The following is a 27,196-nucleotide window of genomic DNA, read 5'->3' as shown; positions in this document are numbered from 1 at the left end:
TGAAAAAAAAAAAAAAAAAAGTCGGCCATTTTGAAAATTTTTAAATGCAGTCGTACTTCTCTCGGGGCCCTCTATGACATTTGGTCGAGCACCCCCCACCCATCTCGCACCGTTTAAAAGTTTCCATACAAAAAAAAAGTGGCCATTTTTTCCGCCATTTTGAATTTTTTCCAAATTTTTTTTTTCCATACCAATCTAGGGGACCCCGAGATTCCGTGACCGAAATTTCAGCGCGCTAGGACCATTTTGAAAATCGGCCGCCATTTTGAATCCGCCATTTTGAAAAAAAAATGGCGGCTTCAAAAACTGCCCAGGGTCCTCTATGACATTTGGTCGAGCACCCCCCACCTAGCTCTCACCGTTTGGCCGGGCCGTCCGACATTTTTTGACCCTGGAGCCGGAGCCAAAAATCCATATTTTTCTGGACCTACATTTTTTGAACCCTATACAATACTTTTTTTTTTTCGGTGTAACCCTTTTAGTTTCCAAATAAAAGGCGTATATTAGAAATCAGTGGGGATGTAGCTATATATATTATTAACTAGTTTTTTGCGCGGTGCGCGGGGCCCGAGGGCCCCGCGGTCATCGTGTTGTTGTTGTTGTTGTTGTTGTTGTTGTTGTTTGTGCTGTTGTTTTGTTGTTGGTCTTGTTGTTTTTGGTGCTGTTGTTGATGTTGGTGCAGTTGTTTTTGGTGCTGTTGTTTTGGTGCTGTAGTTGTTGTTGTTGGTGCCGTTGTTTGTGCTGTTGTTTGTGCTGTTGTTGATGTGTTGTTGTTGTTGGTGCTGTTGTTGATGTGTAGTTGTTGTTGTTGCTGTTGTTGGTGCAGTAGTTTTGTTTTCCAATGGAAAAAGTAATAAAGTTGTACTTTTGGTAGAAAGAAAAGATCCGCATGCGAGCACTTCATACCCGCAGCTCGGCCTTCGGCCTCGCGTGCTTGGGAAATCGTAAGGGACGCTTCGGGCCTTCGGCCCTACGCGGAGCTCGGCCTTCGGCCTTCGCTGGGTTTCGAAGCTCAGCGTCGGGCCTTCGGCCCGCCGCTTCGCTTATTAAAACACTTGGAGGGTTGGTTTTGCTTTGGGCGGTAAGCGGGAAGTTGGAGCTTAAACACGACCCAATAGTAAAAATGTCTTGACAAGCTCACGTCGGGCCTACGGCCTTCGGCCTTCGGCCCGCCGTTTCGCTCGTCTAAGACATTTTCACTATTGGGTCGTGTTTAAGCTCCAACTTCCCCCTCTCGTGTGACGCTTCGGGCCTTCGGCCCTACGCGGAGCTCGGCCTTCGGCCTTCGCTAGCCTCGACGCTTCGCCGTCGGGCCTTCGGCCCGCCGGCTTCGCTTATTAAGACACTTGGGGAGGGTTGGTTCTGCTGTGGGCGGTAAGCGGGAAGTTGGAGCTTAAACACGACCCAATAGTAAAAATGTCTTGACAAGCTCACGTCGGGCCTACGGCCTTCGGCCTTCGGCCCGCCGTTTCGCTCGTCTAAGACATTTTCACTATTGGGTCGTGTTTAAGCTCCAACTTCCCCCTCTCGTGTGACGCTTCGGGCCTTCGGCCCTACGCGGAGCTCGGCCTTCGGCCTTCGCTAGCCTCGACGCTTCGCCGTCGGGCCTTCGGCCCGCCGGCTTCGCTTATTAAGACACTTGGGATGGGTTGGTTCTGCTGTGGGCGGTAAGCGGGAAGTTGGAGCTTAAACACGACCCAATAGTAAAAATGTCTTGACAAGCTCACGTCGGGCCTACGGCCTTCGGCCTTCGGCCCGCCGTTTCGCTCGTCTAAGACATTTTCACTATTGGGTCGTGTTTAAGCTCCAACTTCCCCCTCTCGTGTGACGCTTCGGGCCTTCGGCCCTACGCGGAGCTCGGCCTTCGGCCTTCGCTAGTCTCGACGCTTCGCCGTCGGGCCTTCGGCCCGCCGGCTTCGCTTATCAAGACACTTGGGGAGGGTCGGTTCTGCTTTGGGCGGTAAGCGGGAAGTTGGAGCTTAAACACGACCCAATAGTAAAAATGTCTTGACAAGCTCACGTCGGGCCTACGGCCTTCGGCCTTCGGCCCGCCGTTTCGCTCGTCTAAGACATTTTCACTATTGGGTCGTGTTTAAGCTCCAACTTCCCCCTCTCGTGTGACGCTTCGGGCCTTCGGCCCTACGCGGAGCTCGGCCTTCGGCCTTCGCAAACCTTGACGCTTTGCCGTCGGGCCTTCGGCCCGCCGGCTTCGCTTATCAAGACAGTTGACTTGGTAGAACGCTTGGGAGCACTGCATTCACGCAGCTCGGCCTTCGGCCTCGCTTTAAATTACTTGGGGTTGGCACGCTTGGGAGTCGGGGTGAAGGCTCCGGGCCTTCGGCCCTCCGCCGGGGTCGGCCTTCGGCCTCCCGGCCCGAAGCTCGCCCTTCGGGCTCGCTTAACACACTTTTTGTATAGGATTTTGCTTTGTTCGACCTTAACGCAGCTCGGCCTTCGGCCTCGCCCAAAATTACTGGGGTTTATGCACGCCTGGCCATTCGGGGTGAAGCTCCGGGCCTGACGGCCCGTCGCGGGGTCGGCCTTCGGCCTCCCGGCCTGAAGCTCGCCCTTCGGGCTCGCTTAACCTACTCGAAATTTTGATTTTGCCCCTGTCCGCCGCCATTTTGGATTTTTCCAAAAAATTTTTTCGACATACTAATCTTGGGCCCCGAGGCTCGCCGCATGCCAAATCTCAGCGCGCTCGGACCAACTTGAAAAAAAAAAAAAAAAAAAGTCGGCCATTTTGAAAATTTTTAAATGCAGTCGTACTTCTCTCGGGGCCCTCTATGACATTTGGTCGAGCACCCCCCACCCATCTCGCACCGTTTAAAAGTTTCCATACAAAAAAAAAGTGGCCATTTTTTCCGCCATTTTGAATTTTTTCCAAATTTTTTTTTTCCATACCAATCTAGGGGACCCCGAGATTCCGTGACCGAAATTTCAGCGCGCTAGGACCATTTTGAAAATTGGCCGCCATTTTGAATCCGCCATTTTGAAAAAAAAATGGCGGCTTCAGAAACTGCCCAGGGTCCTCTATGACATTTGGTCGAGCACCCCCCCACTAAGTCTTACCGTTTAGCCGGGCCGTCCAACATTTTTGTCGTCTTCCACTTGTCCAAAAAATCCATATTTTTCTGGACCTACAAATTCCGCCCTCTATACAAAACAATTTTTGGTTTTCTCTTAACCCTTGTAGTTTCCAAATAAAAGGCGTATATTAGAAATCAGTCGTAATGTAGCTATATATATTATTAACTAGTTTTTTGCGCGGTGCGCGGGGCCCGAGGGCCCCGCGGTCATCGTGTTGTTGTTGTTTGTGCTGTTGTTGTTGTTTTGTTGTTTGTGCTGTTGTTTTTGGTGCTGTTGTTTTGGTGCTGTTGTTGATGTTGGTGCAGTTGTTTTTGGTGCAGTTGTTTTTGGTGCTGTTGTTTTTGGTGCTGTAGTTGTTGAGGTGTTGTTGTTGGTGCTGTTGTTGTTGTGTTGTTGTTGTGTTGTTGTTGTTGTTGTTGGTGGTGCAGTAGTTTTGTTTTCCAATGGAAAAAGTAATAAAGTTGTACTTTTGGTAGAAAGAAAAGATCCGCATGCGAGCACTTCATACCCGCAGCTCGGCCTTCGGCCTCGCGTGCTTGGGAAATCGTAAGGGACGCTTCGGGCCTTCGGCCCTACGCGGAGCTCGGCCTTCGGCCTTCGCTGGGTTTCGAAGCTCAGCGTCGGGCCTTCGGCCCGCCGCTTCGCTTATTAAAACACTTGGGGAGGGTTGGTTTTGCTTTGGGCGGTAAGCGGGAAGTTAGAGCTTAAACACGACCCAATAGTAAAAATGTCTTGACAAGCTCACGTCGGGCCTACGGCCTTCGGCCTTCGGCCCGCCGTTTCGCTCGTCTAAGACATTTTCACTATTGGGTCGTGTTTAAGCTCCAACTTGCCCCTCTCGTGTGACGCTTCGGGCCTTCGGCCCTACGCGGAGCTCGGCCTTCGGCCTTCGCAAGCCTTGACGCTCCGCCGTCGGGCCTTCGGCCCGCCGGCTTCGCTTATTAAGACACTTGGGGAGGGTTGGTTCTGCTGTGGGCGGTAAGCGGGAAGTTGGAGCTTAAACACGACCCAATAGTAAAAATGTCTTGACAAGCTCACGTCACGCCGTTTCGCTCGTCTAAGACATTTTCACTATTGGGTCGTGTTTAAACTCCAACTTCCCCCTCTCGTGTGACGCTTCGGGCCTTCGGCCCTACGCGGAGCTCGGCCTTCGGCCTTCGCTAGCCTCGACGCTTCGCCGTCGGGCCTTCGGCCCGCCGGCTTCGCTTGTCAAGACAGTTGACGAGGGTGGGTTCTGCTTTGGGCGGTAAGCGGGAAGTTGGAGCTTAAACACGACCCAATAGTAAAAATGTCTTGACAAGCTCACGTCGGGCCTACGGCCTTCGGCCTTCGGCCCGCCGTTTCGCTCGTCTAAGACATTTTCACTATTGGGTCGTGTTTAAGCTCCAACTTCCCCCTCTCGTGTGACGCTTCGGGCCTTCGGCCCTACGCGGAGCTCGGCCTTCGGCCTTCGCGAGCCTTGACGCTTTGCCGTCGGGCCTTCGGCCCGCCGGCTTCGCTTATCGAGACAGTTGACTTGGTAGAACGCTTGGGAGCACTGCATTCACGCAGCTCGGCCTTCGGCCTCGCTTTGAATTACTTGGGATTGGCACGCTTGGAAGTCGGGGTGAAGGCTCCGGGCCTTCGGCCCTCCGCCGGGGTCGGCCTTCGGCCTCCCGGCCTGAAGCTCGCCCTTCGGGCTCGCTTAACACACTTTTTGTATAGGATTTTGCTTTGTTCGTCCTTAACGCAGCTCGGCCTTCGGCCTCGCCCAAAATTACTGGGGGTTGGAGGTGCCTGGCCATTCGGGGTGAAGCTCCGGGCCTGACGGCCCGTCGCGGGGTCGGCCTTCGGCCTCCCGGCCTGAAGCTCGCCCTTCGGGCTCGCTTAACCTACTCGAAATTTTGATTTTGCCCCTGTCCGCCGCCATTTTGGATTTTTCCAAAAATTTTTTTCGACATACTAATCTCGGGCCCCGAGGCTCGCCGCATGCCAAATCTCAGCGCGCTCGGACCAACTTGAAAAAAAAAAAAAAAAAAAGTCGGCCATTTTGAAAATTTTTAAATGCAGTCGAACTTCTCTCGGGGCCCTCTATGACATTTGGTCGAGCACCCCCCACCTATCTACCACCGTTTAAAAGTTTCCATACAAAAAAAAAGTGGCCATTTTTTCCGCCATTTTGAATTTTTTTGAATTTTTTTTTTTCCATACCAATCTAGGGGACCCCGAGATTCCGTGACCAAAATTTCAGCGCGCTAGGACAAACTTGAAAATCGGCCGCCATTTTGAATCCGCCATTTTGAAAAAAAAATGGTGGCTTCAAAAACTGCCCAGGGTCCTCTATGACATTTGGTCGAGCACCCCCCACCTAGCTCTCACCGTTTGGCCGGGCCGTCCGACATTTTTTGACCCTGGAGCCGGAGCCAAAAATCCATATTTTTCTGGACCTACAAATTCCGCCCTCTATACAAAACTTTTTTTGGTTTTCTCCTAACCCTCGTAGTTTCCAAATAAAACATCTATATTAGAAATCAGTGGTTTTGTAGCTATATATATTATTAACTAGTTTTTTGCGCGGTGCGCGGGGCCCGAGGGCCCCGCGGTCATCGTGTTGTTGTTGTTTGTGCTGTTGTTTTTGGTGTTGTTGTTGTTGTTGTTGGTGTTGTTTTGTTGTTGGTCTTGTTGTTTTTGGTGCTGTTGTTATTGGTGCTGTAGTTGTTGAGGTGTTGTTGTTGGTGCTGTTGTTGATGTGTTGTTGTTGTTGGTGCTGTTGTTGATGTGTAGTTGTTGTTGTTGCTGTTGTTGGTGCAGTAGTTTTGTTTTCCAATGGAAAAAGTAATAAAGTTGTACTTTTGGTAGAAAGAAAAGATCCGCATGCGAGCACTTCATACCCGCAGCTCGGCCTTCGGCCTCGCGTGCTTGAGAAATCGTAAGGGACGCTTCGGGCCTTCGGCCCTACGCGGAGCTCGGCCTTCGGCCTTCGCTGGGTTTCGAAGCTCAGCGTCGGGCCTTCGGCCCGCCGCTTCGCTTATTAAAACACTTGGAGGGTTGGTTCTGCTTTGGGCGGTAAGCGGGAAGTTGGAGCTTAAACACGACCCAATAGTAAAAATGTCTTGACAAGCTCACGTCGGGCCTACGGCCTTCGGCCTTCGGCCCGCCGTTTCGCTGGTCTAAGACATTTTCACTATTGGGTCGTGTTTAAGCTCCAACTTCCCCCTCTCGTGTGACGCTTCGGGCCTTCGGCCCTACGCGGAGCTCGGCCTTCGGCCTTCGCGAGCCTTGACGCTCCGCCGTCGGGCCTTCGGCCCGCCGGCTTCGCTTATTAAGACACTTGGGGAGGGTTGGTTCTGCTTTGGGCGGTAAGCGGGAAGTTGGAGCTTAAACACGACCCAATAGTAAAAATGTCTTGACAAGCTCACGTCGGGCCTACGGCCTTCGGCCTTCGGCCCGCCGTTTCGCTCGTCTAAGACATTTTCACTATTGTGTCGTGTTTAAGCTCCAACTTCCCCCTCTCGTGTGACGCTTCGGGCCTTCGGCCCTACGCGGAGCTCGGCCTTCGGCCTTCGCTAGTCTCGACGCTTCGCCGTCGGGCCTTCGGCCCGCCGGCTTCGCTTATCAAGACACTTGGGGAGGGTCGGTTCTGCTTTGGGCGGTAAGCGGGAAGTTGGAGCTTAAACACGACCCAATAGTAAAAATGTCTTGACAAGCTCACGTCGGGCCTACGGCCTTCGGCCTTCGGCCCGCCGTTTCGCTCGTCTAAGACATTTTCACTATTGGGTCGTGTTTAAGCTCCAACTTCCCCCTCTCGTGTGACGCTTCGGGCCTTCGGCCCTACGCGGAGCTCGGCCTTCGGCCTTCGCAAACCTTGACGCTTTGCCGTCGGGCCTTCGGCCCGCCGGCTTCGCTTATCAAGACAGTTGACTTGGTAGAACGCTTGGGAGCACTGCATTCACGCAGCTCGGCCTTCGGCCTCGCTTTAAATTACTTGGGGTTGGCACGCTTGGGAGTCGGGGTGAAGGCTCCGGGCCTTCGGCCCTCCGCCGGGGTCGGCCTTCGGCCTCCCGGCCCGAAACTCGCCCTTCGGGCTCGCTTAACACACTTTTTGTATAGGATTTTGCTTTGTTCGACCTTAACGCAGCTCGGCCTTCGGCCTCGCCCAAAATTACTGGGGTTTATGCACGCCTGGCCATTCGGGGTGAAGCTCCGGGCCTGACGGCCCGTCGCGGGGTCGGCCTTCGGCCTCCCGGCCTGAAGCTCGCCCTTCGGGCTCGCTTAACCTACTCGAAAATTTGCCTTTGCCTCTGTCCGCCGCCATTTTGGATTTTTCCAAAAAAATTTTTCGACATACTAATCTTGGGCCCCGAGGCTCGCCGCATGCCAAATCTCAGCGCGCTCGGACCAACTTGAAAAAAAAAAAAAAAAAAAGTCGGCCATTTTGAAAAATTTTAAATGCAGTCGTACTTCTCTCGGGGCCCTCTATGACATTTGGTCGAGCACCCCCCACCTATCTACCACCGTTTAAAAGTTACCATACAAAAAAAAAGTGGCCATTTTTTCCGCCATTTTGAATTTTTTCAAAAATTTTTTTTTCCATACCAATCTAGGGGACCCCGAGATTCCGTGACCGAAATTTCAGCGCGCTAGGACCATTTTGAAAATTGGCCGCCATTTTGAATCCGCCATTTTGAAAAAAAAATGGTGGCTTCAAAAACTGCCCAGGGTCCTCTATGACATTTGGTCGAGCACCCCCCGCCTAGCTCTCACCGTTTGGCCGGGCCGTCCGACATTTTTTTACCCAGGAGTCGGAGCCAAAAATCCATATTTTTCCCATACGTCTCCCGCGGCCCTCTATACGAAACCGTCAAACTCGTCCCGATCGGTTGGGCCGTTTCCGAGAAATAGGGAGAGGTTAGAAATCAGTGGGGATGTAGCTATATATATTATTAACTAGTTTTTTGCGCGGTGCGCGGGGCCCGAGGGCCCCGCGGTCATCGTGTTGTTGTTGTTTGTGCTGTTGTTGTTGTTTTGTTGTTTGAGCTGTTGTTTTTGGTGCTGTTGTTTTGGTGCTGTTGTTGATGTTGGTGCAGTTGTTATTGGTGCAGTTGTTTTTGGTGCTGTTGTTTTTGGTGCTGTAGTTGTTGAGGTGTTGTTGTTGGTGCTGTTGTTGTTGTGTTGTTGTTGTGTTGTTGTTGTGTTGTTGTTGTTGTTGTTGGTGCAGTAGTTTTGTTTTCCAATGGAAAAAGTAATAAAGTTGTACTTTTGGTAGAAAGAAAAGATCCGCATGCGAGCACTTCATACCCGCAGCTCGGCCTTCGGCCTCGCGTGCTTGGGAAATCGTAAGGGACGCTTCGGGCCTTCGGCCCTACGCGGAGCTCGGCCTTCGGCCTTCGCTGGGTTTCGAAGCTCAGCGTCGGGCCTTCGGCCCGCCGCTTCGCTTATTAAAACACTTGGAGGGTTGGTTCTGCTTTTGGCGGTAAGCGGGAAGTTGGAGCTTAAACACGACCCAATAGTTAAAATGTCTTGACAAGCTCACGTCGGGCCTGCGGCCTTCGGCCTTCGGCCCGCCGTTTCGCATGTCTAAGACATTTTCACTATTGGGTCGTGTTTAAGCTCCAACTTCCCCCTCTCGTGTGACGCTTCGGGCCTTCGGCCCTACGCGGAGCTCGGCCTTCGGCCTTCGCGAGCCTTGACGCTCCGCCGTCGGGCCTTCGGCCCGCCGGCTTCGCTTATTAAGACACTTGGGGAGGGTTGGTTCTGCTTTGGGCGGTAAGCGGGAAGTTGGAGCTTAAACACGACCCAATAGTAAAAATGTCTTGACAAGCTCACGTCGGGCCTACGGCCTTCGGCCTTCGGCCCGCCGTTACGCTCGTCTAAGACATTTTCACTATTGGGTCGTGTTTAAGCTCCAACTTCCCCCTCTCGTGTGACGCTTCGGGCCTTCGGCCCTACGCGGAGCTCGGCCTTCGGCCTTCGCAAGTGTCGACGCTTCGCCGTCGGGCCTTCGGCCCGCCGGCTTCGCTTATCAAGACAGTTAACTTGGTAGAACGCTTGGGAGCACTGCATTCACGCAGCTCGGCCTTCGGCCTCGCTTTAAATTAAACGGGTGAAGGCTCCGGGCCTTCGGCCCTCCGCCGGGGTCGGCCTTCGGCCTCCCGGCCTGAAGCTCGCCCTTCGGGCTAGCTTAACACACTTTTTGTATAGGATTTTGCTTTGTTCGTCTTTAACGCAACTCGGCCTTCGGCCTCGCCCAAAATTACTGGGGTTTAGGCACGGCTGGCCATTCGGGGTGAAGCTCCGGGCCTGACGGCCCGTCACGGGGTCGGCCTTCGGCCTCCCGGCCTGAAGCTCGCCCTTCGGGCTCGCTTAACCTACTCGAAAATTTGACTTTGCCCCTGTCCGCCGCCATTTTGGATTTTTCCAAAAAATTTTTTCGACATACTAATCTCGGGCCCCGAGGCTCGCCGCATGCCAAATCTCAGCGCGCTCGGACCAACTTGAAAAAAAAAAAAAAAAAAAGTCGGCCATTTTGAAAATTTTTAAATGCAGTCGTACTTCTCTCGGGGCCCTCTATGACATTTGGTCGAGCACCCCCCACCTATCTAGCACCGTTTAAAAGTTCCCATACAAAAAAAAAGTGGCCATTTTTTCCGCCATTTTGAATTTTTTCAAATTTTTTTTTTTCCATACCAATCTAGGGGACCCCGAGATTCCGTGACCGAAATTTCAGCGCGCTAGGACCATTTTGAAAATTGGCCGCCATTTTGAATCCGCCATTTTGAAAAAAAAATGGCGGCTTCAGAAACTGCCCAGGGTCCTCTATGACATTTGGTCGAGCACCCCCCCACTAAGTCTCACCGTTTGGCCGGGCCGTCCAACATTTTTGTCGTCTTCCACTTGTCCAAAAAATCCATATTTTTCTGGACCTACATTTTTCGTACCCTATACAATACTTTTTTTTTTTTCGGTGTAACCCTTCTAGTTTCCAAATAAAACGTATACATTAGAAATGAGTGGTTTTGTAGCTATATATATTATTAACTAGTTTTTTGCGCGGTGCGCGGGGCCCGAGGGCCCCGCGGTCATCGTGTTGTTGTTGTTTGTGCTGTTGTTGTGGTTGTTTTGGTGCTGTTGTTTTTTGGTGCTGTTGTTTTGGTGCTGTTGTTGGTCTTGTTGTTTTTGGTGCTGTTGTTTTGGTGCTGTTGTTTTTGGTGCTGTAGTTGTTGAGGTGTTGTTGTTGGTGCTGTTGTTTGTGCTGTTGTTGTTGTGTTGTTGTTGTTGGTGCAGTAGTTTTGTTTTCCAATGGAAAAAGTAATAAAGTTGTACTTTTGGTAGAAAGAAAAGATCCGCATGCGAGCACTTCATACCCGCAGCTCGGCCTTCGGCCTCGCGTGCTTGGGAAATCGTAGGGGACGCTTCGGGCCTTCGGCCCTACGCGGAGCTCGGCCTTCGGCCTTCGCTGGGTTTCGAAGCTCAGCGTCGGGCCTTCGGCCCGCCGCTTCGCTTATTAAAACACTTGGAGGGTTGGTTTTGCTTTGGGCGGTAAGCGGGAAGTTGGAGCTTAAACACGACCCAATAGTAAAAATGTCTTGACAAGCTCACGTCGGGCCTACGGCCTTCGGCCTTCGGCCCGCCGTTTCGCTCGTCTAAGACATTTTCACTATTGGGTCGTGTTTAAGCTCCAACTTCCCCCTCTCGTGTGACGCTTCGGGCCTTCGGCCCTACGCGGAGCTCGGCCTCCGGCCTTCGCAAGCCTTGACGCTCCGCCGTCGGGCCTTCGGCCCGCCGCTTCGCTTATTAAAACACTTGGAGGTTGGTTTTGCTTTGGGCGGTAAGCGGGAAGTTGGAGCTTAAACACGACCCAATAGTAAAAATGTCTTGACAAGCTCACGTCGGGCCTACGGCCTTCGGCCTTCGGCCCGCCGTTTCGCTCGTCTAAGACATTTTCACTATTGGGTCGTGTTTAAGCTCCAACTTCCCCCTCTCGTGTGACGCTTCGGGCCTTCGGCCCTACGCGGAGCTCGGCCTCCGGCCTTCGCAAGCCTTGACGCTCCGCCGTCGGGCCTTCGGCCCGCCGGCTTCGCTTATTAAGACACTTGGGCAGGGTTGGTTCTGCTTTGGGCGGTAAGCGGGAAGTTGGAGCTTAAACACGACCCAATAGTAAAAATGTCTTGACAAGCTCACGTCGGGCCTACGGCCTTCGGCCTTCGGCCCGCCGTTTCGCTCGTCTAAGACATTTTCACTATTGGGTCGTGTTTAAGCTCCAACTTCCCCCTCTCGTGTGACGCTTCGGGCCTTCGGCCCTACGCGGAGCTCGGCCTTCGGCCTTCGCAAGCCTTGACGCTGCGCCGTCGGGCCTTCGGCCCGCCGGCTTCGCTTATCAACACAGTTGACTTGGTAGAACGCTTGGGAGCACTGCATTCACGCAGCTCGGCCTTCGGCCTCGCTTTAAATTACTTGGGGTAGGCACGCTTGGGAGTCGGGGTGAAGGCTCCGGGCCTTCGGCCCTCCGCCGGGGTCGGCCTTCGGCCTCCCGGCCTGAAGCTCGCCCTTCGGGCTCGCTTAACACACTTTTTGTATAGGATTTTGCTCTGTTCGTCCTTCCCGCAGCTCGGCCTTCGGCCTCGCCCAAAATTACTGGGGGTTGGGCACACCTGGCCATTCGGGGTGAAGCTCCGGGCCTCACGGCCCGTCGCGGGGTCGGCCTTCGGCCTCCCGGCCTGAAGCTCGCCCTTCGGGCTCGCTTAACCTACTCGAAAATTTGACTTTGCCCCTGTCCGCCGCCATTTTGGATTTTTCCAAAAAATTTTTTCGACATACTAATCTCGGGCCCCGAGGCTCGCCGCATGCCAAATCTCAGCGCGCTCGGACCAACTTGAAAAAAAAAAAAAAAAAAAGTCGGCCATTTTGAAAATTTTTAAATGCAGTTTTACTTCTCTCGGGGCCCTCTATGACATTTGGTCGAGCACCCCCCACCCATCTCGCACCGTTTAAAAGTTGGCATACAAAAAAAAAGTGGCCATTTTTTCCGCCATTTTGAATTTTTTTGAAATTTTTTTTTTCCATACCAATCTAGGGGACCCCGAGATTCCGTGACCGAAATTTCAGCGCGCTAGGACCATTTTGAAAATTGGCCGCCATTTTGAATCCGCCATTTTGAAAAAAAAATGGCGGCTTTAGAAACTGCCCAGGGTCCTCTATGACATTTGGTCGAGCACCCCCCCACTAAGTCTTACCGTTTGGCCGGGCCGTCCGACATTTTTTTACCCAGGAGTCGGAGCCAAAAATCCATATTTTTCCCATACGTCTCCCGCGGCCCTCTATACGAAACCGTCAAACTCGTCCCGATCGGTTGGGCCGTTTCCGAGAAATAGGGAGAGGTTAGAAATGAGTCGTAATGTAGCTATATATATTATTAACTAGTTTTTTGCGCGGTGCGCGGGGCCCGAGGGCCCCGCGGTCATCGTGTTGTTGTTGTTTGTGCTGTTGTTTTTGGTGTTGTTGTTGTTGTTGTTGGTGTTGTTTTGTTGTTGGTCTTGTTGTTTTTGGTGCTGTTGTTATTGGTGCTGTAGTTGTTGAGGTGTTGTTGTTGGTGCTGTTGTTGATGTGTTGTTGTTGTTGGTGCTGTTGTTGATGTGTAGTTGTTGTTGTTGCTGTTGTTGGTGCAGTAGTTTTGTTTTCCAATGGAAAAAGTAATAAAGTTGTACTTTTGGTAGAAAGAAAAGATCCGCATGCGAGCACTTCATACCCGCAGCTCGGCCTTCGGCCTCGCGTGCTTGAGAAATCGTAAGGGACGCTTCGGGCCTTCGGCCCTACGCGGAGCTCGGCCTTCGGCCTTCGCTGGGTTTCGAAGCTCAGCGTCGGGCCTTCGGCCCGCCGCTTCGCTTATTAAAACACTTGGAGGGTTGGTTCTGCTTTGGGCGGTAAGCGGGAAGTTGGAGCTTAAACACGACCCAATAGTAAAAATGTCTTGACAAGCTCACGTCGGGCCTACGGCCTTCGGCCTTCGGCCCGCCGTTTCGCTGGTCTAAGACATTTTCACTATTGGGTCGTGTTTAAGCTCCAACTTCCCCCTCTCGTGTGACGCTTCGGGCCTTCGGCCCTACGCGGAGCTCGGCCTTCGGCCTTCGCGAGCCTTGACGCTCCGCCGTCGGGCCTTCGGCCCGCCGGCTTCGCTTATTAAGACACTTGGGGAGGGTTGGTTCTGCTTTGGGCGGTAAGCGGGAAGTTGGAGCTTAAACACGACCCAATAGTAAAAATGTCTTGACAAGCTCACGTCGGGCCTACGGCCTTCGGCCTTCGGCCCGCCGTTTCGCTCGTCTAAGACATTTTCACTATTGTGTCGTGTTTAAGCTCCAACTTCCCCCTCTCGTGTGACGCTTCGGGCCTTCGGCCCTACGCGGAGCTCGGCCTTCGGCCTTCGCTAGTCTCGACGCTTCGCCGTCGGGCCTTCGGCCCGCCGGCTTCGCTTATCAAGACACTTGGGGAGGGTCGGTTCTGCTTTGGGCGGTAAGCGGGAAGTTGGAGCTTAAACACGACCCAATAGTAAAAATGTCTTGACAAGCTCACGTCGGGCCTACGGCCTTCGGCCTTCGGCCCGCCGTTTCGCTCGTCTAAGACATTTTCACTATTGGGTCGTGTTTAAGCTCCAACTTCCCCCTCTCGTGTGACGCTTCGGGCCTTCGGCCCTACGCGGAGCTCGGCCTTCGGCCTTCGCAAACCTTGACGCTTTGCCGTCGGGCCTTCGGCCCGCCGGCTTCGCTTATCAAGACAGTTGACTTGGTAGAACGCTTGGGAGCACTGCATTCACGCAGCTCGGCCTTCGGCCTCGCTTTAAATTACTTGGGGTTGGCACGCTTGGGAGTCGGGGTGAAGGCTCCGGGCCTTCGGCCCTCCGCCGGGGTCGGCCTTCGGCCTCCCGGCCCGAAACTCGCCCTTCGGGCTCGCTTAACACACTTTTTGTATAGGATTTTGCTTTGTTCGACCTTAACGCAGCTCGGCCTTCGGCCTCGCCCAAAATTACTGGGGTTTATGCACGCCTGGCCATTCGGGGTGAAGCTCCGGGCCTGACGGCCCGTCGCGGGGTCGGCCTTCGGCCTCCCGGCCTGAAGCTCGCCCTTCGGGCTCGCTTAACCTACTCGAAAATTTGCCTTTGCCTCTGTCCGCCGCCATTTTGGATTTTTCCAAAAAAATTTTTCGACATACTAATCTTGGGCCCCGAGGCTCGCCGCATGCCAAATCTCAGCGCGCTCGGACCAACTTGAAAAAAAAAAAAAAAAAAGTCGGCCATTTTGAAAAATTTTAAATGCAGTCGTACTTCTCTCGGGGCCCTCTATGACATTTGGTCGAGCACCCCCCACCTATCTACCACCGTTTAAAAGTTACCATACAAAAAAAAAGTGGCCATTTTTTCCGCCATTTTGAATTTTTTCAAAAATTTTTTTTTCCATACCAATCTAGGGGACCCCGAGATTCCGTGACCGAAATTTCAGCGCGCTAGGACCATTTTGAAAATTGGCCGCCATTTTGAATCCGCCATTTTGAAAAAAAAATGGTGGCTTCAAAAACTGCCCAGGGTCCTCTATGACATTTGGTCGAGCACCCCCCGCCTAGCTCTCACCGTTTGGCCGGGCCGTCCGACATTTTTTTACCCAGGAGTCGGAGCCAAAAATCCATATTTTTCCCATACGTCTCCCGCGGCCCTCTATACGAAACCGTCAAACTCGTCCCGATCGGTTGGGCCGTTTCCGAGAAATAGGGAGAGGTTAGAAATCAGTGGGGATGTAGCTATATATATTATTAACTAGTTTTTTGCGCGGTGCGCGGGGCCCGAGGGCCCCGCGGTCATCGTGTTGTTGTTGTTGTTGTTGTTGTTGTTGTTGTTGTTTTGTTGTTGGTCTTGTTGTTTGTCTTCTTGTTTTTGGTGCTGTTGTTTTGGTGCTGTAGTTGTTGTTGTTGGTGCCGTTGTTTGTGCTGTTGTTTGTGCTGTTGTTGATGTGTTGTTGTTGTTGGTGCTGTTGTTGATGTGTAGTTGTTGTTGTTGCTGTTGTTGGTGCAGTAGTTTAGTTTTCCAATGGAAAAAGTAATAAAGTTGTACTTTTGGTAGAAAGAAAAGATCCGCATGCGAGCACTTCATACCCGCAGCTCGGCCTTCGGCCTCGCGTGCTTGGGAAATCGTAAGGGACGCTTCGGGCCTTCGGCCCTACGCGGAGCTCGGCCTTCGGCCTTCGCTGGGTTTCGAAGCTCAGCGTCGGGCCTTCGGCCCGCCGCTTCGCTTATTAAGACACTTGGGGAGGGTTGGTTCTGCTTTGGGCGGTAAGCGGGAAGTTGGAGCTTAAACACGACCCAATAGTAAAAATGTCTTGACAAGCTCACGTCGGGCCTACGGCCTTCGGCCTTCGGCCCGCCGTTTCGCTCGTCTAAGACATTTTTACTATTGGGTCGTGTTTAAGCTCCAACTTCCCCCTCTCGTGTGACGCTTCGGGCCTTCGGCCCTACGCGGAGCTCGGCCTTCGGCCTTCGCGAGCCTTGACGCTCCGCCGTCGGGCCTTCGGCCCGCCGGCTTCGCTTATTAAGACACTTGGGGAGGGTTGGTTCTGCTTTGGGCGGTAAGCGGGAAGTTGGAGCTTAAACACGACCCAATAGTAAAAATGTCTTGACAAGCTCACGTCGGGCCTACGGCCTTCGGCCTTCGGCCCGCCGTTTCGCTCGTCTAAGCCATTTTCACTATTGGGTCGTGTTTAAGCTCCAACTTCCCCCTCTCGTGTGACGCTTCGGGCCTTCGGCCCTACGCGGAGCTCGGCCTTCGGCCTTCGCAAACCTTGACGCTTTGCCGTCGGGCCTTCGGCCTGCCGGCTTCGCTTATCAACACAGTTGACTTGGTAGAACGCTTGGGAGCACTGCATTCACGCAGCTCGGCCTTCGGCCTCGCTTTAAATTACTTGGGGTTGGCACACTTGGGAGTCGGGGTGAAGGCTCCGGGCCTTCGGCCCTCCGCCGGGGTCGGCCTTCGGCCTCCCGGCCTAAAGCTCGCCCTTCGGGCTCGCTTAAGACACTTTTTGTATAGGATTTTGCTTTGTTCGGCCTTAACGCAGCTCGGCCTTCGGCCTCGCCCAAAATTACTGCGGGTTGGGGGTGCCTGGCCATTCGGGGTGAAGCTCCGGGCCTGACGGCCCGTCGCGGGGTCGGCCTTCGGCCTCCCGGCCTGGAGCTCGCCCTTCGGGCTCGCTTAACCTACTCGAAATTTTGATTTTGCCCCTGTCCGCCGCCATTTTGGATTTTTCCAAAAAATTTTTTCGACATACTAATCTCGGGCCCCGAGGCTCGCCGCATGCCAAATCTCAGCGCGCTCGGACCAACTTGAAAAAAAAAAAAAAAAAAAGTCGGCCATTTTGAAAAAAATTAAATGCAGTCGTACTTCTCTCGGGCCCCTCTATGACATTTGGTCGAGCACCCCCCACCTATCTAGCACCGTTTAAAAGTTTCCATACAAAAAAAAAGTGGCCATTTTTTCCGCCATTTTGGATTTTTTCAAAATTTTTTTTTCCATACCAATCTAGGGGACCCCGAGATTCCGTGACCGAAATTTCAGCGCGCTAGGACAAACTTGAAAATTGGCCGCCATTTTGAATCCGCCATTTTGAAAAAAAAATGGTGGCTTCAGAAACTGCCCAGGGTCCTCTATGACATTTGGTCGAGCACCCCCCACCTAGCTCTCACCGTTTGGCCGGGCCGTCCGACATTTTTTGACCCAGGAGCCGGAGCCAAAAATCCATATTTTTCTGGACCTACATTTTTCGAGCTCTATACAACAGTTTTTTTTTTTTTGGTCCAACCCTTCTACTTTCCAAATAAAAGGCGTATATGAGAAATCAGTCGGGATGTAGCTATATATATTATTAATTAAAAATAAACTGTAGGCTGCACTCCTCATACTGACCAACATTTGTGACGTTCCTAATCAAAAGGTACCACTTTCTCTGACAGGTTATTTGTATAAAGATATAATCAAATTTCGTCTTTATGGTAAACGACAAAGTGGTACCTTTTGATTGAGAATGTCACATCAGCGACTTAAAAATTACTTTTGTTTCAATTTTTAGTAGACTTTTTAAGTTTATTTTAAGACGCAATTTATTGTGATTTTTGTTATGTTTAAGCGTGGCAAGCAACATTAATTACATTGATGATGATGTTCATTAAATACAATATTTTTTCATACTATACTGAACTGTCACCCTATACATGAGAATGAACAGCGCCCTCTTGACAATGATCATATATTACTGGTCAGGCTTTAATATGTGTCATAATTTAGTAAAGTCCCCTTTGTGGATTCTAAGTTTCCGAGTTACAGCAGTTTAGTGAAAGCGTTTTTTTTTTAAATATAAATTAAGGGTTGAATAAAGAGGAAAGAAAATTTGATTATTTTTGCGCTACGACGCACGGTTTAGGAGATACAGCCCTATAAAGTTTTTTTTTTTTTTTCCTTTTTCCTTTTTTACATTGTGTTTTTTGTATATTACTTTTGGGTTTCATAAAGGGGAACGAAAATTTAATTATTTTTGCGCTACGACGCATGGTTTAGGAGATCAAGCCCTATAAAAAAAACTCTTTTTTTTGCGTTTTTTTGTATAAATTAATGGTTACATAAAGGGGACCGAAAAGTTGATTATTTTTGCGCTACGACGCACGGTTTAGGAGATACAGCCCTATATAGATTTTTTTCTTTTTCTTTTTTACGTTTTTAAATCTTAATTAAGGGCTTCTTAAGGGGAACGAAAATTTGATTATTTTTCGCTACCATGCACGGTTTAGGAGATACATCCCTAAAGTTTTTTTTGTTGTTTTTTTTTCTTTTTTTGTCATTGCGTTTTTTGTTATTACTTTGGGGTTTCATAAACGGGAACGAAAATTTTACTATTTTTGCGCTACGACGCACGGTTTAGGAGATACAGCCCTAAAATGATTTTTTTCTCTATCTTTTTTGCGTTTTTAAATCTTAACTAGGGGCTTCTTAAAGGGGAACGGATATTGATTATTTTTGCGCTACGATGCACGGTTTAGGAGATACAGCCCTATAAAGATTTTTTGTTATTATTTTTTTCTTTCTTTTTCTTGTGTTTTGTATATTATTTTGGGGCTTCATAAAGGGGAACGAAAATTTTATTATTTTTGCGCTACGACGCATGGTTTAGGAGATACAGCCCTATAAAGATTTTTTTTTAATTTTGCGTTTTTTTAAATATAAATTATGGGTTGCATAAAGGGGAACGAAAATTTTATTGTTTTTGCGGTACCACGCACGGTTTAGGAGATACAGCTCTATAAAGTTTTTTTTCCTGGTTTTTTTTTGTTTTTTTTTTAAGTATTAATTACGGGTTTCTTAAAGGGGTTTTTTAAATTATTTTTGCGCTACGACGCATGGTTTAAGAGATACAGCCCTATAATGATTTTTTTTTAAATTTTGCGGTTTTTTTTAAATATAAATTATGAGTTGCATAAAGGGGAACGAAAATTTTATTATTTTTGCGCTACGACGCATGGTTTAGGAGATACAGCCCTAAAAAGATTTTTTTATTGTTTTTTTTCTTTTTTTCTTTTTTACATTGTGTTTTTTGTATATTACTTTAGGGTTTCATAAAGGGGAACGAAAATTTTATTATTTTTGCGCTACGACGCATGGTTTAGGAGATACAGCCCTATAAAGATTTTTTTATTGTTTTTTTTTCTTTTTTTCTTTTTTACATTGTGTTTTTTGTATATTACTTTGGGGTTTCATATAAGGGAACGAAAATTTTATTATTTTTGCGCTACGACGCATGGTTTAGGAGATACAGCCCTATAAAGATTTTTTTAGTTTTTTTTTTTTTTTTTCTTTTTTACATTGTGTTTTTTGTATATTACTTTGGGGTTTCATAAAGGGGAACGAAAATTTTATTATTTTTGCGCTACGACGCATGGTTTAGGAGATACAGCCCTATAAAGATTTTTTTTTTTAAATTTTGCGTTTTTTTTAATATAAATTATGGGTTGCATAAAGGGGAACGTAAATTTTATTGTTTTTGCGGTACCACGCACGGTTTAGGAGATACAGCTCTATAAAGTTTTTTTTCCTGGTTTTTTTTTGTTTTTTTTTTAAGTATTAATTACGGGTTTCTTAAAGGGGTTTTTTAAATTATTTTTGCGCTACGACGCATGGTTTAAGAGATACAGCCCTATAATGATATTTTTTTTAAATTATGCGTTTTTTTTAATATAAATTATGGGTTGCATAAAGGGGAACGAAAATTTTATTATTTTTGCGCTACGACGCATGGTTTAGGAGATACAGCCCTATAGATTTTTTTTAAAATTTTGCGTTTTTTTTAAATATAAATTATGGGTTGCATAAAGGGGAACGAAAATTTTATTGTTTTTGCGCCACCACGCACGGTTTAGGAGATATTATATCTATATATATATATATATATATAGCTAAAATAGCTCTATAAAGTTTTTTTCCTGGTTTTTTTTTAAGTTTTAATTAAGGGTTTCTTAAAGGGGAACGAAAATTTGATTATTTTTGTGCTACGATGCACGGTTTAGGAGATGCAGCCGTATAAAGATTTTTTTTGTTGTTTTTTTTTTTCACAGGGTTGTTTTTGTATATTAGTTTGGGGTTCCACAAAGGGGAACAAAAATTTGATTATTTTTGCGCTACGACGGTTTAGGAGATACAGCCCTATAAAGTTTTTTTTGTTTTTTTTTTTCATTGTGTTTTTTGTATATTACTGTGGGGTTCCGTAAAGGGGAACGAAAATTTTATTATTTTTTCGCTACGACGCACGGTTTAGGAGATACAGCCCTAAAATGATTTTTTTTTCCTCTTTTTCGTTTTTGCGTTTTTCAATCTTAATTAGGGGTTTATTAAAGGGGTTTTTTTAATTATTTTTGCGCTACGATGCACGGTGTAGGAGATACAGCCCTATAAAGTTTTTTTGTTATTTTTTTTTCTTTTTTTTCATTGTGTTTTTAGTATATTACTTTGGGGCTTCATAAAGGGGAACGAAATTTTTATTATTTTTGCGCTACGACGCATGGTTTAAGAGATACGGCCCTATAATGATTTAAAAAAAAAAGTGCGTTTTTTTTAAATATAAATTATGGGTTGCATAAAGGGGAACGAAACTTTTATTATTGTTGCGCCACCACGCACGGTTTAGGAGATATTATATCTATATATATAGCTATAATAGCTCTATAAAGTTTTTTTCCTGGTTTTTTTTAAAGTTTTAATTAAGGGTTCCACAAAGGGGAACGAAAATTTGATTATTTTTGCGCTACGACGGTTTAGGAGATACAGCCCTATAAAGTTTTTTTTGTTTTTTTTTTTTCATTGTGTTTTTTGTATATTACTGTGGGGTTCCGTAAAGGGGAACGAAAATTTTATTATTTTTTCGCTACGACGCACGGTTTAGGAGATACAGCCCTAAAATGATTTTTTTTTCCTCTTTTTCTTTTTTGCGTTTTTCAATCTTAATTAGGGGTTTCTTAAAGGGGTTTTTTTTAATTATTTTTGCGCTACGATGCACGGTGTAGGAGATACAGCCCTATAAAGTTTTTTTGTTACTTTTTTCTTTTTTTTCATTGTGTTTTTAGTATATTACTTTGGGGCTTCATAAAGGGGAACGAAATTTTTATTATTTTTGCGCTACGACGCATGGTTTAAGAGATACGGCCCTATAATGATTTAAAAAAAAAATTGCGTTTTTTTTTTAAATATAAATTATGGGTTGCATAAAGGGGAACGAAACTTTTATTATTTTTGCGCCACCACGCACGGTTTAGGAGATATTATATCTATATATATATAGCTATAATAGCTCTATAAAGTTTTTTTCCTGGTTTTTTTTAAAGTTTTAATTAAGGGTTTCTTAAGGGGAACGAAAATTTGATTATTTTTGTGCTACAATGCATGGTTTAGGAGATGCAGCCCTATAAAGATTTTTTTGTTGTTTTTTTTTCATTGTGTTTTTTGTATATTACTTTGGGGTTCCGTATAGGGGAACGAAAATTTTGTTATTTTTGCGCTACCACGCACGGTTTAGGAGATATAGCTCTATAAAGATCCTGTTTTTTTTTGTTTTTTTTTTTAAGTATTAATTAAGGGTTTCTTAAAGGGGAACGAAAAATTGATTATTTTTGCGCTACGATGCACGATTTAGGAGATGCAGCCCTATAAAGATTTTTTTTTCTTTTTTTTTCATTGTGTTTTTTGTATATTAGTTTGGGGTTCCATAAAGGGGAACGAAAATTTGATTATTTTTGCGCTACGACGGTTTAGGAGATACAGCCCTATAAAGTTTTTTTTTTGTTTTTTTTAAATATAAATTAATGGTTACATAAACGGGACCGAAACGTTTATTTTTGCGCTACGACGCACGGTTTAGGAGATACAGCCCTATAAAGATTTTTTCCTCTTTTTTTTCTTTTTTGCGTTTTTAAATCTTAATTAGGGGCTTCTTAAAGGGGAGCGAAAATTTGATTATTTTTGCGCTACGATGCACGATATAGGAGATACAGCTAATACAGCCCTATAAAGATTATGTTTCTTTTTTTCATTGTATTTTTCATGTATTACTTTTGGGTTACATAAAGGGGAACGAAAATTTTATTATTTTTGAGCTACGACGCATGGTTTAGGAGATACAGTCCTATATATTTTTTTACAATGCATGTGCTCGAAAAGTGCGTTTCCTACGGAGCCATATCGTGCGGAAAGTACTGCTTTTCCGCACTAGTGCTTTTTGTTTTCAATTTTTTTTTTACAGAACATATGGTGCTACTTTCTCGCACTAGTGCGGAAAAGAGCACTTACCGTGCATATGTCGAAAGTTTAAAGGGCCATATGTACTGTAAAACGTACGATACACGTGCGAATAGGTAATTCGCAACTCGTGTCGATTTAAAACACTCCTTTTAATAATTAAACTTATTTGCCATGATATGTTTTTTTATTTACTCGCACAATGCATAGTAAAACATTGTATGATACACGTGCGTAAAGATGATTTCCGCACTTGTTGCATAAATAGCAATTTTTTTTATCAAAGAATGAAAGAAAGTCACGGTATTAATAACCAAATTTTACTTTAGTGGTACCTTTTCCCTATCACTGTCACAAATGTATGTGGCGTTCACGTAAACGCGATATTTCGGCCATAAATGTTAAAAAAAAAAAAAAAAAACGCGATATTTTTAAGATTTCCCTGCGCAATGTTGCCAGCTCGCTCGCAAATCAAACATGTACTTACAGTTCTTTTGCATAATGGTGACATTGTACAATATCTATGAGTTTTAAATAGGTAAAAGATAATTCGACGCATTCTTTGCTTGCTTGTTGCTTGTTGTTGTGTTGTTTGCGTAACTTCTTTGAATAAGTTGCGTTAATTTGGCGCACAGGCGAAGTAAACATGCGTTGCGTACGGCAAGGTCACGCCGCGGCCCCACCCTGCACGGCCTCCGTTGCCCATTCAGACCGCCCGCTAGCTTCGTTTGAACGCAAATAATATTTTTGTAATATTTGTTTATGCAGTGGATGCAAGTGACACAAATTCATACATCTTATTTATCCCGCATTTCAAATTAATAAGATGTAAACTCTTCTTCTTCTTGATCTTTAATATTCTTTTGTAACGGTGACAGCCTGTTACAACAAAATCATCAAATATCTTATGAAGCTATGGCTTAATAAGACACAAAATCATTTAATGGACCTATTTAAACGATTAAATTCGACCTAAGTAATTTTTTTTAACTCTAATTTTTTTTTGTGTCATTTAGAATATTATGACATAGTATCAGATTGCAGTGGACGTAATTGACACAAACTATGTTTTCACACTAAAAACACTATCCTAAATGCAACACAGTTACATGTTTTCTCTCGAATATTTTTTTCTCCAAAATAATTCAAAATAAAAAATATTTACCACAAAATAACAAATTACTAGAAAAGCAAAATATATATATGACACAAAACAAAATGTAAGATTTACATCTTAACAAAGTATTCATAAGCGAAAACAGAATTGACTTTAATATTTTTATAACCTAGGGGTCAAAATATAGCCAGCGGTACAGGTCTATATGTTGTGGCGTCAAATAAATGTATTTTCTTTCTTTCTTTGTTTAACAGTGTTTTTTTATTATTATTAGCGTATAAAATATCTGCTTAATACACTCATTTGTGCTTTAACAGAATAAAGATAAACCACAACAACCAAGCCCTGGTATAGGGCGTTTTATTTAATAATTCCGTATAATGGGGTTGGCAACGCAACTGTCAAAGGTTTGCAGAAATGGCGCCATCATAGCTTGCCCCTTTTGTATGAGATTTGGCTTAAAGCGCTAGCATCCAGGGCATTAAAAAAACAAAAATTTGACACAACTCTAGGGATTGACAGGGCAATAAGCTATGCTGGCGCCATCTGCTAATTATTTCGACCGGCCAACCCCATAGGTATCATTTAACTGTCAGAAAATCGATGACATTCATGTTAATCGATTTGTGATTTTAGGGTTATCTAAAATTATTGTTTCTTACCATGCATTTCTATACTAATTTCTCGTGTTACAATAAATATCAACGAATATATTTTAATAAACTTGAGATTACGCGAAGGTATTCAACAACTCAGCTTCGTTATAATAACTAAGTAACTACTCTCTCTAACTCATAAGATGACGCAAAGTTAAGTTAGCTAGGAGCTAAGGGCCGATACAGCTGCGAGCGGGACAACTGATACACACGGTTATAAGGATATAAAAGAGTGATACATATCCCAGTGATAAAAAGATATATATATCAATATTTTCGGCAGGGGTTTAGCTAGAGGATATGGCGCCCGTGGCAGTCACCAAATTTGCGTCCCCTGACGACTGACAAAAGTTTTCCTGCTGCTGCCTTTTGCCCATTTTGGCGCCCCCCTTGGATGGCGCCCGAAGCACTTGCCCCCTCTGCCCCCCCCCCCCCCCCCCTAGTTATGCCACTGTATTTTCGTATTTTCCCTCTACTGACACATTTCGCCCATGCCTATCAACAACGTCGACACACGGGATGATCAAATCGGCCGATTTGATCGGAAAAGAAATTGGCGTCGGCGTCAATCTCGAATTTAATCACCAATTTTAGATTTATGGTGATATTTGAGCGCTCTAAATAAATAAATAAACCCCAAACGCTAATACTATAGCGTCACAAATTGGTATTCTTGCGTCCGCGCCCCCATTTTATCGGTAATATCGGTCATAATCGGCTGTCGAAATTGGCGAGACAAATTGGCGTTTGCGTCTGCACCTGATTTAATCAGGCAATTTAATCATTGGGCGAAAATTGTCCTCGTCTGGACTGGCCTTTATCTAGTGTATCTATTACATTGCTGTGGTCTGGGCTATCAAAAACACTGCAACCAGCTTGGTCTGACTTTAAATCAATTTCACCTATGGCAAAATAAAAGGACTCCAAGGACTCGTAATAATTGTCATTGGATTCAAACAGCTCCCATAGACATATATTATATAGAATGAATTATATTTATGCCAGTTTTTTATTTCAGACGGAACCAACAGCGCCGCTGATCGCACAACCTTCGCCAGGCCCGAGCCAGAGCACAGATACCTTGGGTGAGTTTAGCTGCTTCTTACGTAGTTCGTTTGTTTGTTGCAAGTGTTGCATTGCAACCATGGTGTTACAGATTAGGGATGTTGCGGATGCTGATTTTTTGACATCCGCGGATGCGGATTTTTAAAGGCTCACATCCGCGGATGCGGATGCCGATGTCGAGATTAGGCACATAAAAAACGTCCAATATTACACTTTAGTAGCTTTTATTTAAAAAAACGAAACTTTTAGTATTTGAACATAGAATATAGGTGCCCCACAATCGCATTACTATACTAAAGTCCAAATAAAACAAATTATTCACTTCTTGTTGCTGTCCGTCACAGGCTAAAGTGCTCGATCGACGAATCACAAAAACGAAACGAGATTCCTATTGGCTAATGACGAAATTACCTAGCACTTACGCCGCCGCTAAGACGTTCCTGTACCTACCTGTTCCACATCCGCATCCGCATTAAGCTCCGCATCGATTTTATGCGGATGCGGATGTTGAAAATAATGCGGAAGTTCCGCGTGTGGACGGAAGTGGACGGTTAAGAGTATTGCTGTTTGTACCTTTACAATCTCATGATATTATATCTTGTATTATTAACAAATGTTTTTTTTTTTTTCAGATTCCGACGCGTCAACAGAAGAGCTGCAAGAGCCTCTTAGACAAGTTTTCTCAGTTTCCAACGAGTCAACAAAGCCGGAAGACCCTCTAAGACAAGACACAAAGCAATGTCGCTTCTGCGGCAAATACAGCAAAGATTGCGTTCCCATATCTCATACCCATATAGCTTCCTTCACTACAAAACTAGCTTTCAACGATATTGTTGTACAGTTCAATGAAACTTTACCTAAAACTGTCTGTAAAGATTGTGATGTGAAACTACAAGTAATTTATGATTTTGTTAAATACGCAAAAGCTGCGCAGGAATTACTAATAAATGTTGAAGATGTGGAAGAGATGGTAGAAGTTAAACATGAATATGATGATGAAACATATGATAGACTTGAAGACAGTAACAGTGATGAAGAGATAAAAGATGGAATAGTAGATTTATTCACAGTTGGAGAAACTGTATATATTAAAGAAAATCAAAAAAGGAAAAGTATCGTAATAAGTGGTGTGAAACTGAAGAAAGCTAAAGTTACTAAAAGTGAAACTGGTAATGAAAGTAAAAATATGAGCGATACAAAAGAAGTTATTGATAGAGATGACACAAATAATGAAGCTGATAATGATAATATAGGATTTTCTAGTAATGACACAAGAACAAATAAACCTAATGATGCAAAATTTGCAAAACGTGTTTTTGTGCATAAAGTGAGAATTGATGGAAACAGTTGATGTGGTTTTTTAAATATAACACAATATGACTCTTAATTTAAGAAGCAAAAACAGTGATTTTAATTAATTTTGCTTATGTAATACTGGATAATGATTTGTTGTTAAATGTTTCGGTATTTTTTTTCGTCATTTCTCAACTTTATTATTGTTTTTTAAAAGGTCAGTAAAATTTTAGGACATTTGCTTTTCTGTTTTGTTTTGTAAACTGGGGGAGATTGCAACAAAAAGTTTTTCTCATCATCATTGTTACTTTTCTTTAAAAAGTTTTTTATGTAAGTAAAGCAAAACTTTTGCTCGAGAAATATCTCCAAATGATGCGAACACGTCATGATTATTTTAAAATACATAATAATGTGTATTTTTAATTTTAAACTTAATAACAATAATAAAATAGGTATTTACAAACGGTTTTTTTATTGTAAAAATCCATATTATAGAAAGTGAAAAATAAATACAGATATACAGGGTCATTTTTGTCAATTTAACCATATGTGAATTTATCAATTGCTGGTCATTATAGATCAGCGGTTCAGTACAACACGCTTTTATCGCCCCCCACTATCGCGACACTCCCGATAGTCCTGGAAAACCAATTTGTTAGTATACTCTGATGTTTTATATTCTTTGCTCTGATCAGTGACCACGATAACCTTGCACAAAGTTGGCAATAGGAATGCATACAATACCTATTTAAGTTCCATAATTGCCGTAGCACTTGGCATGAAACCATAATAGCATGCAGCATGGTTCGGGTTCGATTGCAGAAAATGGGCGCCAATCATATTTCTATGGCGCCAATGGAGATTGATTTGACTTGAAAAGTCATAACAGACGGGCGTACCGGATCTCGACCTGGGTCCAGTCCGAGGCCTGTTCGATCGTGTTGAAGGTGGTCCGCTGTACATCAGGATCACAGATCAGGATGCAGGATAATACCGTAACACACTACCGCACCGCTCCACGACCTTGGTGCGCCGCATCCATAAGCAAGAGCGAGAAAGATATGTTTCTTCCACGTTCACACATGGGTGCGGCGCAGCACACCGTGACCTTGGTGCGGTGCGGTAAAAAAAAGATATGCTAACCGGACAGGCCGCGGTCCGGTACGCCCGTCTGTCTGTTATAGTTTAACA

General features: G+C 45.8%; 1 protein-coding gene across 3 annotated transcripts in view; it reads left to right on the top strand.

Moving 5' to 3' along the window:
- Positions 1-26,400, top strand: part of LOC134752948 (uncharacterized) — an 84,583-nt gene extending 58,183 nt beyond the window's left edge. For 2 of the 3 annotated variants that reach the window (XM_063688727.1, XM_063688725.1), the window contains 2 exons: positions 24,666-24,732; positions 25,345-26,400. In XM_063688727.1, coding sequence (XP_063544797.1) covers positions 24,666-24,732; positions 25,345-26,063 — 786 coding nt within the window. In that variant the 3' untranslated portion in view covers positions 26,064-26,400. The remainder of the gene's footprint in view (positions 1-24,665; positions 24,733-25,344) is intronic. The other variant, XM_063688726.1, reaches the window with a different exon arrangement.
- Positions 26,401-27,196: the final 796 nt, after the last annotated feature.

This window comes from Cydia strobilella, chromosome 25 (genome assembly GCF_947568885.1).
Source record: "Cydia strobilella chromosome 25, ilCydStro3.1, whole genome shotgun sequence".
Classification (NCBI taxonomy): Eukaryota; Metazoa; Arthropoda; class Insecta; order Lepidoptera; family Tortricidae; genus Cydia; species Cydia strobilella.
Note: the sequence above shows the minus strand (reverse complement) of the source record. Positions and strands in the feature narration are given on the sequence as shown.